Here is a 17,184-nt window from a genome sequence, read left to right as displayed (position 1 = left end):
GGAATCCCTGAAGCGTTACACCAGCAACCTAACAACAGCTTTCGCATCCCGCAACTACCCTTCCGACCTGGTACAGAAGCAAATAACCAGAGCCACTTCCTCATCCTCTCAAACCCAGAACCTCCCACAGAAGAACCACAAAAGTGCCCCACTTGTGACAGGATACTTCCCGGGACTGGATCAGATTCTGAATGTGGCTCTCCAGCAGGGATACGACTTCCTCAAATCCTACCCAGAAATGAGATCCATCCTTCATGAAATCCTCCCCACTCCACCAAGAGTGTCTTTCCGCCGTCCACCTAACCTTCGTAACCTCTTAGTTCATCCCTATGAAATCCCCAAACCACCTTCCCTACCCTCTGGCTCTTACCCTTGTAACCACCCCCGGTGTAAAACCTGTCCCATGCACCCTCCCACCACCACCTACTCCAGTCCTGTAACCCGGAAAGTGTACACGATCAAAGGCAGAGCCACGTGTGAAAGCACCCACGTGATCTACCAACTGACCTGCCTACACTGTGATGCATTCTATGTGGGAATGACCAGCAACAAACTGTCCATTCGCATGAATGGACACAGGCAGACAGTGTTTGTTGGTAATGAGGATCACCCTGTGGCTAAACATGCCTTGGTGCACGGCCAGCACATCTTGGCACAGTGTTACACCGTCCGGGTTATCTGGATACTTCCCACTAACACCAACCTATCCGAACTCTGGAGATGGGAACTTGCTCTTCAATATATCCTCTCTTCCCGTTATCCACCAGGCCTCAATCTCCGCTAATTTCAAGTTGCCGCCACTCATACCTCACCTGTCATTCAACAACATCTTTGCCTCTGCACGTCTGCCTCGTCTGACATCTCTGCCCAAACTCTTTGTCTTTAAATATGTCTGCTTGTGTCTGTATATGTGTGGATGGATATGTGTGTGTTGTGCGCGAGTGTATACCCGTCCTTTTTTCCCCCTAAGGTAAGTCTTTCCGCTCCCGGGATTGGAATGACTCCTTACCCTCTCCCTTAAAACCCACATCCTTTCGTCTTTCTCTCTCCTTCCCTTTTTCCTGATGAGGCAACAGTTTGTTGCGAAAGCTTGAATTTTGTGTGTATGTTTGTGTTTGTTTGTGTGTCTGTCGACATGCCAGCACTTTCATTTGGTAAGTCACATCATCCATATATATAAAAAATTGTTTTTCGATGGTGTTTTTGTCAGTATGCAATATCTCCTGCATTATTTAATCAAAATTAATGATTCAGATATCACTTTGAAAAATTTCATTATATATATATATATATATATATAGGGAAACATTCCAGATGGGAAAAATATATCTAAAAACAAAGATGATGTGACTTACCAAACGAAAGCGCTGGCACGTCGATAGACACACAAACACACACATACATACACACACACAAAATTCAAGCTTTCGCAACAAACTGTTGTCTCATCAGGAAAGAGGGAAGGAGAGGGAAAGACGAAAGGAAGTGGGTTTTAAGGGAGAGGGTAAGGAGTCATTCCAATCCCGGGAGCGGAAAGACTTACCTTAGGGGGAAAAAAGGTCGGGTTGTGTCTGCTTGTGTCTGTAAATGTGTGGATGGATATGTGTGCGTGTGTGTGTGTGTGTGTGTGTGTGTGTCTATATACAGACACACACACACACACACACACACACACACACACACACACACACACACACACACACACACACAAATGTCTGCTTGTGTCTGTGCGGATGGATGTGTGTGTGTGTGTGTGTGCGAGTGTATACCTGTCCTTTTTTCCCCCTAAGGTAAGTCTTTCCGCTCCCGGGATTGGAGTGACTCCTTACCCTCTCCCTTAAAACCCACATCCTTTCGTCTTTCCCTCTCCTTCCCTCTTTCCTGATGAGGCAACAGTTTGTTGCGAAAGCTTGAATTTTGTGTGTTTGTATGTGTTTGTTTGTTTGTTTTTCTATCGACCTGCCAGCGCTTTCGTATGGTAAGTCACATCATCTTTAGAAACACAAACATACATATAAATACACACACACAAAATTCTAGCTTTCGCAACCAATGGCAGCTTCGTCAGGAAAGAGAAAGACAAAAGGATGTGGGTTTTAAGGGAGAGGGTAAGGAGTCATTCCAATCCCGGGAGTGGAAAGACTTACATTAGGGGGAAAAAAGGACAGATATACACTCACTCACTCTCTCTCTCTCTCTCTCTCTCTCTCTCTCACACACACACACACACACACACACACACACACACACACACACACACATATCCATCCACACATACACAGACACAAGCAGACATTTGTAAAGGCAAAGAGTTGGGGCAGAGATGTCAGTCGAGGCGGAAGTACAGAGGCAAAGATGTTGTTGAAAGACAGGTGAGGTATGAGCGGCGGCAACTTGAAATTAGAGGAGATAGGGGCCTGGCGGATAACGGGAAGAGAGGATATACTGAAGGGCAAATTCCCATCTCCGGAGTTCTGACTGGTTGGTGTTAGTGGGAAGTATCCAGATAACCCGGACTGTGTAAGACTGTGCCAAGATGTGCTGGCCGTGCACCAAGGCATGTTTAGCCACAGGGTGATCCTCATTACCAACAAACACTGTCTGCCTGTGTCCATTCATGCGAATGGACAGTTTGTTGCTGGTCATTCCCACATAGAAAGCTTCACAGTGTAGGCAGGTGAGTTGGTAAATCACGTGGGTGCTTTCACATGTGGCTCTGCCTTTGATCGTGTACACCTTCCGGGTTACAGGACTGGAGTAGGTGGTGGTCGGAGGGTGCGTTGGACAGGTTTTACACCGGGGGCGGTTACAAGGGTAGGAGCCAGAGGGTAAGGAAGGTGGTTTGGGGATTTCATAGGGATGAACTAAGAGGTTACAAAGGTTAGGTGGATGGTGGAAAGACACTCTTGGTGGAGTGGGGAGGATTTCATGAAGGATGGATCTCATTTCTTGGCAGGATTTGAGGAAGTCGTATCCCTGCTGGAGAGCCACATTCAGAGTCTGATCCAGTCCCGGAAAGTATCCTGTCACAAGTGGGGCACTTTTGTGGTTCATCTGTGGGAGGTTCTGGGTTTGAGGGGACGAGGACGTGGCTCTGGTTATTTGCTTCTGTACCAGGTCGGGAGGGTAGTTGCGGGATGTGAAAGCTGTTTTCAGGTTGTTGGTGTAATGGTTTAGGGATTACGGACTGGGGCAGATTCGTTTGCCACGAAGACCTAGGCTGTAGGGAAGGGACCGTTTGATGTGGAATGGGTGGCAGCTGTCATAATGGAGGTACTGTTGCTTGTTGGTGGGTTTGATGTGGATGGACGTGTGAAGCTGGCCATTGGACAGATGGAGGTCAACGTCAAGGAAAGTGGCATGGGATTTGGAGTAGGACCAGGTGAATCTGATGGAACCAAAGGAGTTGAGGTTGGAGAGGAAATTCTGGAGTTCTTCTTCACTGTGAGTCTAGATCATGAAGATATAAATCTGTACCAAACTTTGGGTTGGCAGGCCTGGGTAACCAATAAATCTGTACCAAACTTTGGGTTGGCAGCCCTGGGTAACAAATGATCTGGATACTTCCCACTAACACCAACTTGTCAGAACTCCGGAGATGGGAACTTGCCCTGTGTGCGCGAGTGTATACCTGTCCTTTTTTCCCCCTAATGTGTGTGTGTGTGTGTGTGTGTGTGTGTGTGTATGCGGGAAAAATATATTTAAAAACAAAGGTGATGTGACTTACCATACGAAAGCACTGGCAGGTCGATAGAAACACAAACAGACACATACATACACACAAAATTCAAGCTTTCGCAACAAACTGTTGCCTCATCAGGAAAGAGGGAAGGAGAGGGGAAGATGAAAGGAAGTGGGTTTTAAGGGACAGGATAAGGAGTCATTCCAATCCCGGGAGTGGAAAGACTTACTGTAGGGGGAAAAAAGGACATGTATACACTCGCGTGCGCACACATATCCACACATATCCATCCGCACATACACAGACACAAGCAGACATTTTTCAATGATGAAAAATCATAACCTCTTGGTTCATCCCTATGAAATCCCAAAGCCACCTTCCCTACCCTCTGGCTCCTACCCTTGTAACCGCCCGCGGTGTAAAACCTGCCCCAATGCACCCTCCCACCACCACCTACTCCAGTCCTGTAACCCGGAAGGTGTACACGATCAAAGGCAGAGCCAAGTGTGAAAGTACCCACGTGATTTACCAACTCACCTGCCTACACTGTGAAGCTTTTTATGTGGGAATGACCAGCAACAAACTGTCCATTCTCATGAACGGACACATGCAGACAGTGTTTGTTGGTATTGAGGATCACCCTGTGGCTAAACATGCCTTGGTGCACGGCCAGCACATCTTGGCACAGTGTTACACCATCCGGGTTATCTGGATACTTCCCACTAACACCAACCTATCAGAACTCCGGAAATGGAAACTTGCCCTTCAATATATCCTCTCTTCCCGTTACTCACCTGTCCTCAACCTACGCTAATTTCAAGTTGCTGCTGCTCATACGTCACCTGTCATTCAACAACATCTTTGCCTCTGTACTTCCACCTCGACTGACATCTCTGCCCAAACTCTTTGCCTTTACATATGTCTGCTTGTGTCTGTATATGTGCAGATGGATATGTGTGTGTGTGCGAGTGTACACCTGTCCCTTTTCCCCCCTAAGGTAAGTCTTTCCGCTCCTGGGATTGGAATGACTCCTTACCCTCTCCCTTAAAACCCACATCCTTTTGTCTTTCCCTCTCCTTCCCTCTTTCCTGATGAAACAACTGTGGGTTGCGAAAGCTTGAATTTTGTGTGTGTGTTTGTGTTTGTTAGTGTCTCTATCTATATACCAATGCTTTCGTTTGGTAAGTTACATCATTGAATGGTTTTTTGCAGCAAGCAGTATCCTGCTGTATATTTTTTAAATGCCTGTGATAGTAATCTAATAACTGTGGATTAGTGTAGTGGTTTTGTAAACAACTGAGAAATTTTAGTGTCTGAGATTACTTTCCTAAAACATGCAATTATCCATCTGATTTCCTGAAATGCTAGTGTAGAAGTGGAAATGCATCCTCAAAATTAATTTAAACAATGTGCAGAATTTAGAGAAGTTAACATCTACATTGTTTTCCATTTACAACGCTTCCCAGACCTAGAAGTTGTATGCATTTTACCTTTTGAGAAGATTCTTTTGTGTGTCTGTAGCTTTGTGACCTGCCTTTGGCTTTATTATCGAATAGTAATGAAAAGAAAGGTTAAGGTCTGTTATAAATTCTTTACTTTTTTCCCTGTCAGTGCATAGTCCAAGACTGATGCTGAACTTTTTTGTTCTGTCTCTTCTGTTAATTCTGTTTCGTAAGGGTCCCAGACAGAGGAACAGTACTCAAGACTGAACAAGACAAGTGTTTTGTCTCCTTTCTAAAACAGTCACTTTTTTTAGTAAGTTAGTATGTCTTCCAGTAAATCTTAGCCTGCTTCCCCGACGGATAGATGTATATGACCATTGTGCTTTGTTTGGCAAGGTGATAACTACTTATTTGTGCGCTGGCTCTGACAGTGTGATGCTAATGACTTACATTGCATAACACTAGTATAACCTAGTCTTCTAATTAGGATTGCAATTTTGTTGACTCTAGGTAAAAAATATCTGTTTGTGATGATTTTATGTTTTGTGGTTTCTTTCAGTGACTCCTATGACCTATGCCTTTTCCTATTTAATTCCTATTTTGTATCCTTCCTCTTTTTTGCCAAATAATAGGAGTTGTGGTTTTTAAATGTTGAATATGTTTGGTTAGCAAAGTCTGTGTATTTTATTGAAATTCATTGTGAGAGATCATATCTGTCCTTGTCAGCTGTACTAAAGCAAAATCCTTTCCTATTGTACTTTTATTGCTTAATGATCTATTCTTTGTTCTGGTAATTTTGTTGATGTGCAATTGTAAATGAAGGTTTTCTGCTACCCAGTGGCTTGTTCTTTGCTTTTTGTGTGAGAGAATCATTTTCTTTATTGTAATTTATGTCCTATTTCATCAGTAACAGGCGTTTGATTATTTTATTCAGAGTTACTGTCAGCTTAAAATGTGATTAGATTAACCTACGTAACGAAGCCACCATGTTAGAAGTGAGTGTAAAAGTAAGACCAGCAGTGATAAGTTGTTGATAATTGAGTGTGGTAATCTTTCTTACATCAGTTATGTTTGTTCAGAACTGTTTTACAGTCACCCAACTTTGTATATATTTTCTGCTTAGGCCGGTATTACACTATCAAATTTCTTTGTCCAATATCTTTGTCCAATATCTTTGTCAAAGATATTTGATGGTGTAATAGGGACTTTGTCAAATGTCGTCCAATATTTGATCAAATCTAGGGCCTCGCTGTAGATTTGATCAAAGAAATCGCTTGTCTTCTGTTCACACTTCACTGCAATGTGACATGTTACCACATGGGGCGCTAGCATCGCTGTAGCGTTCTGTCGTCTGTAGTGTTTTTATAAACATTGCCGGTAAATACAGTTGGTGTGTGCCGACAACTACAAAATTAATAGAGATGTATGAAGCTGATGAGGCGCTTTAGAACGTGAGGCACCCTGAATACAGAAATAGATTAAGAAGATTGGAGACTTGACCTAACCTAACCTAACCTAACCTAACCTAACCTAACATAACCCTCTCCTGTAGCAAGGAGTCGGAGTGTTACAGTGAGCCTGTCTTCTGAAGATGGGCAGTTCTTAAGTGAATATTGTGCTTTGTGATATGAGGATACACTTCACTGAGCACATACAGAAATGTATGCTCATCCATTGTTAAGTAATTGATGTACGACTTGATGTCATCCACTGTAAGCTCACGTAACTAGTTTTGTTGAATGCTTTTATCGTGTTGTCGTAAAACCCACGGGTTCACCCACATTAGATTAGTTTTTCGTTCCATAGATCCGTGCTGAGGAGATCCTCATGGATGTGGAACATGTCAATTTTTTAAAGCTGAAATAACAATACTAATAGTATGAATAAATACATCATTTGTTTCTATTAAAAATTTTGCAATGGAGTAGAATGAGTTGGCCACTAGTAAGTCTTTCAGGCTCCTTTTAAACTGATCTTTATTTGTAACTAAATTTTTTATGTTTGCTGGCAAATTATTGAAGATGAGTGTTCCTGAGTAGTGGACCAATTTTTGAACTAAAGTAAGTGCTTTTAAGTCCTTGTTCAGATCATTTTTGTTCCTGATATTGTATGTATGAACTGAGTTGTTTGTTGGAAAAAGAGATATATTATTTAGGACAAATTTCATTAAGGAGTAAATATATTGAGAGGCAGTAGTTAGTATACCCAGTTCTTTGAAGAGGTTTCTGCAGGACGTCCGTGAATTTACTCCACAAATAATACGTATTACATGCTTTTGGACTCTGAAAACTTTTGTTTGACTTGAAGATTTACCCCAAAATATTATCCCATATGACATTATGGAATGAAAGTAGCAAAGTATGCAAGCTTTTTCATTTTTATATTGCCTATGTTTGCTATTAACCCTCGAATTGCAAATAGATTTGTTAAGGCGTTTCTGCAGTTCTGTGGTGTGCTCCTCCCAACTGAATTTATTATCAAGTTGTAATCCCAGGAATTTAAGACTGTCAACCTCGTATGTATGGTTCCTTTTTTTCCTCCACTTCTTTTCCGCATCTGCACACAATGCAATTGCGGTACGTGCAACTGCTGCGGTTAATAACAAGTTGTTTTCAGCCATCTTGAACTGCCGGCCGAAGTGGCCGCGCGGTTCTGGCGCTGCAGTCTGGAACCGCGAGACCGCTACGGTCGCGGGTTCGAATCCTGCCTCGGGCATGGATGTGTGTGATGTCCTTAGGTTAGTTAGGTTTAACTAGTTCTAAGTTCTAGGGGACTAATGACCTCAGCAATTGAGTCCCATAGTGCTCAGAGCCATTTGAACCATCTTGAACTTTGACGAAAAATTTGATGACACTGTAATACCCCTTATAGTGCTACGTCAAAGATCTTTGTCAAATATATTTGACGAAATATTTGATCACATCTTTGATCAAATCTTTGACAAAGAAATTTGAGTGTCTAATACCGGCCTTATTTACATTAGTATAGAAATGTCTCCCCCCCATGAACCATGGACCTTGCCGTTGGTGGGGAGGCTTGCGTGCCTCAGCGATACAGATAGCCGTACCGTAGGTGCAACCACAACGGAGGGGTATCTGTTGAGAGGCCAGACAAATGTGTGGTTCCTGAAGAGGGGCAGCAGCCTTTTCAGTAGTTGCAGGGGCAACAGTCTGGATGATTGACTGATCTGGCCTTGTAACAATAACCAAAACGGCCTTGCTGTGCTGGTACTGCGAACGGCTGAAAGCAAGGGGAAACTACAGCCGTAATTTTTCCCAAGGGCATGCAGCTTTACTGTATGATTACATGATGATGGCGTCCTCTTGGGTAAAATATTCCGGAGGTAAAATAGTCCCCCATTCGGATCTCCGGGCGGGGACTACTCAAGAGGATATCGTTATCAGGAGAAAGAAAACTGGCGTTCTACGGATCGGAGCGTGGAATGTCAGATCCCTTAATCGGGCAGGTAGGTTAGAAAATTTAAAAAGGGAAATGGATAGGTTGAAGTTAGATATAGTGGGAATTAGTGAAGTTCGGTGGCAGGAGGAACAAGACTTCTGGTCAGGTGAATACAGGGTTATAAACACAAAATCAAATAGGGGTAATGCAGGAGTAGGTTTAATAATGAATAGGAAAATAGGAATGCGGGTAAGCTACTACAAACAGCATAGTGAACGCATTATTGTGGCCAAGATAGATACGAAGCCCACACCTACTACAGTAGTACAAGTTTATATGCCAACTAGCTCTGCAGATGACGAAGAAATTGAAGAAATGTATGATGAAATAAAAGAAATTATTCAGATTGTGAAGGGAGACGAAAATTTAATAGTCATGGGTGACTGGAATTCGAGTGTAGGAAAAGGGAGAGAAGGAAACATAGTAGGTGAATATGGATTGGGGGACAGAAATGAAAGAGGAAGCCGCCTGGTAGAATTTTGCACAGAGCACAACATAATCATAACTAACACTTGGTTTAAGAATCATGAAAGAAGGTTGTATACATGGAAGAACCCTGGAGATACTAAAAGGTATCAGATAGATTATATAATGGTAAGACAGAGATTTAGGAACCAGGTTTTAAATTGTAAGACATTTCCAGGGGCAGATGTGGACTCTGACCAGAATCTATTGATTGTGACCTGTAGATTAAAACTGAAGAAACTGCAAAAAGGTGGGAATTTAAGGAGATGGGACCTGGATAAACTAAAAGAACCAGAGGTTGTACAGAGATTCAGGGAGAGCATAAGGGAGCAATTGACAGGAATGGGGGAAATAAATACAGTAGAAGAAGAATGGGTAGCTTTGAGGGATGAAGTAGTGAAGGCAGCAGAGGATCAAGTAGGTAAAAAGACGAGGGCTAATAGAAATCCTTGGGTAACAGAAGAAATATTGAATTTAATTGAAAATATAAAAATGCAGTAAATGAAGCAGGCAAAAAGGAATACAAACGTCTCAAAAATGAGATCGACAGGAAGTGCAAAATGGCTAAGCAGGGATGGCTAGAGGACAAATGTAAGGATGTAGAGGCCTATCTCACTAGGGGTAAGATAGATACCGCCTACAGGAAAATTAAAGAGACTTTTGGAGATAAGAGAACGACTTGTATGAATATCAAGAGCTCAGATGGAAACCCAGTTCTAAGCAAAGAAGGGAAAGCAGAAAGGTGGAAGGAGTATATAGAGGGTCTATACAAGGGCGATGTACTTGAGGACAATATTATGGAAATGGAAGAGGATGTAGATGAAGATGAAATGGGAGATATGATACTGCGTGAAGAGTTTGACAGTGCACTGAAAGACCTGAGTCGAAACAAGGCCCCCGGAGTAGACAATATTCCATTGGAACTACTGATGGCCTTGGGAGAGCCAGTCCTGACAAAACTCTACCATCTGGTGAGCAAGATGTATGAAACAGGCGAAATACCCTCAGACTTCAAGAAGAATATAATAATTCCAATCCCAAAGAAAGCAGGTGTTGACAGATGTGAAAATTACCGAACTATCAGCTTAATAAGTCACAGCTGCAAAATACTAACACGAATTCTTTACAGACGAATGGAAAAACTAGTAGAAGCCAACCTCGGGGAAGATCAGTTTGGATTCCGTAGAAACACTGGAACACGTGAGGCAATACTGACCTTACGACTTATCTTAGAAGAAAGATTAAGGAAAGGCAAACCTACGTTTCTAGCATTTATAGACTTAGAGAAAGCTTTTGACAACGTTGACTGGAATACTCTCTTTCAAATTCTAAAGGTGGCAGGGGTAAAATACAGGGAGCGAAAGGCTATAAGAGTCGAGGGACATGAAAGGGAAGCAGTGGTTGGGAAGGGAGTAAGACAGGGTTGTAGCCTCTCCCCGATGTTGTTCAATCTGTATATTGAGCAAGCAGTAAAGGAAACAAAAGAAAAATTCGGAGTAGGTATTAAAATTCATGGAGAAGAAATAAAAACTTTGAGGTTCGCCGATGACATTGTAATTCTGTCAGAGACAGCAAAGGACTTGGAAGAGCAGTTGAATGGAATGGACAGTGTCTTGAAAGGAGGATATAAGATGAACATCAACAAAAGCAAAACAAGGATAATGGAATGTAGTCTAATTAAGTCGGGTGATGCTGAGGGAATTAGATTAGGAAATGAGGCACTTAAAGTAGTAAAGGAGTTTTGCTATTTGGGGAGCAAAATAACTGATGATGGTCGAAGTAGAGAGGATATAAAATGTAGACTGCCAATGGCAAGGAAAGCGTTTCTGAAGAAGAGAAATTTGTTAACATCCAGTATTGATTTAAGTGTCAGGAAGTCATTTCTGAAAGTATTCGTATGGAGTGTAGCCATGTATGGATGTGAAACATGGACGATAAATAGTTTGGACAAGAAGAGAATAGAAGCTTTTGAAATGTGGTGCTACAGAAGAATGCTGAAGATTAGATGGGTAGATCACATAACTAATGAGGAAGTATTGAATAGGATTGGGGAGAAGAGAAGTTTGTGGCACAACTTGACCAGAAGAAGGGATCGGTTGGTAGGACATGTTCTGAGGCATCAAGGGATCACCAATTTAGTATTGGAGGGCAGCGTGGAGGGTAAAAATCGTAGAGGGAGACCAAGAGATGAATACACTAAGCAGATTCAGAAGGATGTAGGTTGCAGTAGGTACTGGGAGATGAAAAAGCTTGCACAGGATAGAGTAGCATGGAGAGCTGTATCAAACCAGTCTCAGGACTGAAGACCACAACAACAACATAGAAATGTCTATATTTTGTATCTCTACTTTTGCTGGAAATAATATTTGCAAGTTTCATAACAATAAATATGAATTGATCCATGCTTGTGTTGTAAGTTAGCCATAAATTTTAATTATCACATTGTATAATACGCCCCTCTTCAGTTGGTGGCTAGGTAAGCAAAAGTGCTTACATGGAGTAGATAGATAGTAGTTTCTTTGTCACAGAAGAACTGCTGGAATTTGTTCCAGTGAAAGACTACAATGGGACAGATACTCTAATGTGTGTGTGCGTGTGTGTGCGTGTGTGTGTGCGTGTGTGTGTTTGTGTGTGTGTGCGCGCGCGCGTGCGTGAATGCGCGCGCGCGTGCACGTGTGCGGGTGCATTCGTGCGTGTGTGCAAGAAAGTGTTGACTGTATGGGTCTGCAATGGAAAAATCTCACTTCTGTGGCTACAGACAGTGCAGTGGCTATGTTTTGCCAAAATATTGGTTTCATGGCACTTTTATGAGAGATAGTAAAATTGTTACTCATTACAAATAAGAGTTTTGCAATACATTGCATTCCCCACCTGGAGAATACATGTGGTGAGAGTGTGAATGTGAGGGAATGACAAAATTCATCTGCAGCCATGCTCTCAGACATCACCATTTCAGTGCCGTTTTGGAGGACCTGGAAAGCTGTTATGGTGGTGTGCCATATCTCGGTAAAATACACTGGCTGAGTTGAAGTAAAGTCCTTGAGCGATTTTCGAAATTTGAGAGTGAAATAGATGAGTGTTAAGCCTGTTGTAACACTGACAAATTGTTTGGCCTTACACAGTGATATTATGCACAAAATGAGTGTATTGAATTTAGTATTGCAGGTTGAAACCATGTCAGTTTGAGAAATGTTTGACGCAATTCAGAGATTTGAGATGAAACATTCTTTTTGGGATAGACAGCTAGAAAATAAGAATGCTACTCATTTCTCGAAATTGTCATCTTTAATTATGGGAACAGAGTGGAAGTTTGAATAGTATCAAAGTATACCATTGACCTTCTGCATTAATTTGAGATTTTATTCCAGGGTTTTGAAAAGTAAAATAAAAAGTATAATGTTTTTTCACATCCCATTTCAGATAATGTTGACAATGTGGAAACTGAAGGAAAGAAACTTAGGGTTAATGTCCCATCGACATTAAGATCATTAGTGACAGAGGGCAAACTCTGATTACTGCAGGGACGAGGAAAAAAATCACCCCTGTCCTATCAAAGGAACCCTCCCTGCATTTGTCTGGAGCAGTTTAGGGAAATCACTGGAAACCTAAATCACGATGGCCGGATGCTGATTTGAGCCATGGTTCTCCTGCTACATTGTGACTTTTAGTTTTGTGATAAATTAGTCTCTGTGGCTTTTTAAGGATTTTTCCACAACATAAATTTTCACAACTTTAAAAGTCCTTGCTATGATTATAGCAATGTTTGGATGAACATATTTGTGTGTGAGACTTTTTTCCATAGTGAAGAGAATGAAAACAACCCACAGAAACTCACTGACAGGTGTTGTAACAAGCAAAATAGTTTTATTTAATTGGATAGATAAAAAAAATCTGCTCACCAAGTGGCAGCAGGACACACACATAAGACTGCTGCAAGATTTCGGAGCCTGTGGCTCCTCCTTCAGGCAGAAGGGTTGAAGGGGAAGGAAGAAGAGTGAAGGAAAAGGACTGGAGAGGGCTAGGAAAAGGGGTAGTTTTTGGGAAAGTCACCCAGAACCGTGGGTGAGGGGAGACTTACCGTACGGGGTGAGAAGGAAAGACTTGTGAGCACTGGCTGGTGGGTTGCAGAATATGATAATCCGTGTGTTAGACTGTGTCTCCTTGGAGGGTCTGCCCCTTTTAATAGAGCAATTTTTAAGAATTGCAGCACAGTGGCAATGCGTGAAATTGAAAATTGAGCTGTGGTTTTAGAATCCAACATAGTATGTTTGAATTTAGTGGACTCTAAGCAAGTTATTTATTTGATTCATTGCAAATGATCTGGAATGTATTTACCCTATGATATATGAAGTAAAGCTGGTAATGTTTATAGTTACAGAACAATGATGTGTTAAAATTGAAAAATGAAGTGTAATACTAATTGACACATACAGAAAATGTTTCACAAAGCAACGCAAAATCATTTTTTCAGATTGTGGCAAAGGCACTTTGGGATCAACTTGGTCAGCTGGAGCCTGATGGTCAGGTGCACTGTGTGGAGCTCCTGCATCAACTGCACAACCTACTTCCCGGTTCACGAGTTGTTGAAGATGTTGTGGGTGAATCTCTTTGTGGACCAATCAGTTTTGACCAGTCTGATTACTGCTCCAGCACATTTGAGAAATTTTCACTGCTCTGGCATGTAGGGAGAGAAGTTGAAGCCAAGGGTGCAGGCTGCCACCCAGTCAGATCATTTGACAGGTAAGGAAGGATTTCATTAGAAAAAGGTTGGTCTGTAAGATTATAACTTACAAAACTGGAGAAATAATTAATTTGAATGCACATCTATAAAGACGATCTTTTCAGTTTCCCATGGACTTCCAGTATTATTAAGAAATGATACGATTACCAAATGGCAGAGGCAAATCATATGTCAACCAAGTATCTTATGCCAGTTTCTGTGGATCAAGATTTAATGCATACTTTTTTGTAATGTAAACTCCTTATAATACTTTTACATGGATTGATAAATTAAGAGTAATTGGGACCACTCACAGAATAGCAGGTGCATTGAGTTACTGACAGGCAAACGCAAAAGAAAATGAAAACTTTGCTAGCTTCCAGAAGAAATTCTTTGACCAACTAGGATATGGGTACTTACTGGAGGATAGGAATGTATGAGGAATGTATGGCAGATGCATGGCCTAAGTTTGTAATATACAGATACCAGAACCAGTGAAGTGTGACGCACGATGGAGATGTCATTGTGGCTTGGATTGGGAGCAGCGACACGACAGTGGAAGGGGAGACTATTGGGCAAAGGGTTTGGTGACTGCTGGCACACTTGTTGCCCCTCTCCTAGTCCCTAGCTACCCATCCCCAACCCATCTTCATAGTTCCCATTTCATGCCCCTTTCTCCCAGTACACACCCTTTCAACACAACCCCATCCCACCCCTGTTCACCTACCAAGCTGCAATCTTGGCATTGTGCATCTAGACACCAAATTGTAGATGCACAATTTTGTGTGTGTGTGTGTGTGTGTGTGTGTGTGTGTGTGTGTGTGTGCGCGTGTGTGTGCATGTGTGTGTGTGCACGTGCACTAAGATGGAACGTTGCTTCATCCCTAAAAATTACACGCTGTAGAAATGCGTCATCCTCCATCTTTGCTAGTACATAACCACAAAATGATAGACGCATCTCTTTGTCATTGGGGTTGAGAGCCTGCATAAGTTGTAATCGGTAGGGCTTGTACAGAACATTCCGTACAGTTGGTTGGGATATTCCAAGTTCTCAATTGGCCTTATTAGTGGACTTACTGGGACTGTGCACAGAACTTCCTTGAATCCGTCTGACATCATCCTCTGACACACATGGTCGGCCTGTGCCTTTTCCTTTGCACACACTCCCAGTCTGTTTAAATTGCTTAAACCAATGGCTAATGCTTTTGCGAGTTGGTGGTTGAATACCGAATTTGGTACAAAATGCCTGCTACACTGCAATTTGCGACTCGGTTTTCATGAACTCAAGAACGCAGAAAACCTGGTACTCCTCAGTTGCCATTACACTCACAGTGAAATGGAATGATGGCCCTATTGTCATGCGAACTGTACCGACCACTTCTGAAACCGTCACCGCCCGCCCTCCGCCACGTGCCAAAAACTTTGAAACTTCCTCTTTTCATTGGTATAAAGCTTGTTCATTTTGGATTTGTACTTGAATACATAAAAATTTTTGAAAAAGGGTTCACCATTTAGAATGACCCTGTATTTTATACACTGTTTCAACTGTTAGTCAAAATTTTCCTTTTTACAACTTCTTTTTTCACTAAGGTCTCTATGGTCTTCAATAATGCTGGGCCTTCTCTGTGATCATTTGTAGTATTTTTCAATGCAGCAATGACTGAGCTATCACCAGCACTGTAGTGTTCTTCCAAAGATACCACAAAAGGCAGTTGGTACCCTAGTGTATGTGTGCATTTTTGGATATAACAGTGACAAGCTGCAGTGCCCATTTTCATGATCAGCCTGATGGCTTCTTCAGGCTTGTCAGCCAGCATAAAGAATTATGTTCTGTCACAACAATGGATGGTCTGCTATATAAATTCTGGTCTGCTATATAAATGCTGGTCTGCTACATAAATAGGATCAGAGCTTGCTGATTGCCCAGTAAACTGAAACACACTTTTTCAGTTGTAGAATAATTCTTCTTGTACTGGGTGGTTATAATTAAACTGGTGGTGTTCTGAGTGTTTCAGTTCAGGTTTTAAACATAGGTATGTTCATTAATTGGTGCACTTGTAGAGTGTGCTGGAAAAAAAGTGATAGTTCCGCTTTCTGCCACCAGGTGAAAATATTGTGCTGTAAGCAGTCAGAATGTGGTGTGGGAGTATGAAAAGGGGAGAAATTATAAAACATATTATAACAGTGGTTCTGTCACATTTATTATGATATGGTCACAAGTTACAACATCTGTTCAGTATTGTCTCCCGAGTCAGCAATATGGTCGACAGTTGCTCATAGTATATCCGGTTTAATCAGAATGATATGTCATTGTATGTTATCCTTCGGATTAGGAGTAGTGTAGACACATCCCTAACAGACATGATCTTTCAGATATGCCCACAGCCAGAAGTCACATGAATTTAGGTCAGGGCATCTGGAAGGCTACACATCTTGAAATTTCCTAGAGATAACGCCGTCATTACTGAAAGTTTCTCAAGGCAAATCTTTCACCTGGCAAGTGTGGTGTCGCCCCATCGTGCATGAAAATAGTGGTGTGGACACAGTTCTGTTCTTACAAATCTGTAATCATGTGTTGCACAAGGACATCCTTAAACATGCAGATTTCACTGTACACCTAACAGGCCCATGAGGTGTCATCTCCTCGAAGAAAAATGGATTGAGAATTAAGGAGCTTGTTAAACAACAACACAGAGTCACTAAAGCTGAGTGCAGTGGATATCCTTGCACAACATGTGGCAGAGTAGAACCTCATAAGTAACAGATGATGTGACACAGTTTCAGCACTGACTGCAGAATTTGAGTCATGTGCCGTACAGTTAGCTGTAACTACAGCAACTTCATCAACTGCCATGGGAATGGGGCACCCCCTCTTCCTGCTGCACCACCTAATTCACCTGTTTCATACAAATTTCGTCATAGCCCATTTATTTGCATGGGGCTTCTTTGCAATTGTTTCTGTTGGTGGTGTTACTGCAAAGCATTGTTGCTATTGCTGCCATTCTGATTAAACAACTTTACCAGCAATGCAATGTCTTTCTTCTCAATAGCCAAGGCGTTTTGTACGGAAATCATCAACCTTTTTAACCCTTTACACCAATAGTCACTTTGCAAAAGATCTCAGCACTAGTTATGAAGTGACAAACATCAAGCTGATGTTAAAACAGGAAACATTTCACATTCTAACTGCTTAGAATGCTGTATTTTAACCTGGTGGGAAAAGTGGAACTATTATTTTTTTTTGGCATACTCTGTGAGCGCACCGACTAAATAACATACCTAAGATGTTTCAGCATCCAGTGATGTATACAGCCTCCACTGCGCCCCTTGGAATACCATCAGTTTAATTATTACCTCTCGATACACGAAGAGTATTCTGGAGGTATGTGCAAACCCTTTCTGCCCTATTCCTGAAT

General features: G+C 41.9%; 1 protein-coding gene across 1 annotated transcript in view; it reads left to right on the top strand.

Annotated features, from left to right (window-relative positions):
* Positions 1-17,184, top strand: part of LOC126462349 (protein dopey-1 homolog) — a 345,125-nt gene that overhangs the window by 112,166 nt on the left and 215,775 nt on the right. The window contains exon 13 of the mRNA XM_050096065.1: positions 13,520-13,788. Coding sequence (XP_049952022.1) covers positions 13,520-13,788 — 269 coding nt within the window. The remainder of the gene's footprint in view (positions 1-13,519; positions 13,789-17,184) is intronic.

This window comes from Schistocerca serialis, chromosome 1 (genome assembly GCF_023864345.2).
Source record: "Schistocerca serialis cubense isolate TAMUIC-IGC-003099 chromosome 1, iqSchSeri2.2, whole genome shotgun sequence".
In the NCBI taxonomy this organism is placed as follows: domain Eukaryota; kingdom Metazoa; phylum Arthropoda; class Insecta; order Orthoptera; family Acrididae; genus Schistocerca; species Schistocerca serialis.
This window is presented reverse-complemented; position numbering and strand designations above follow the sequence as displayed.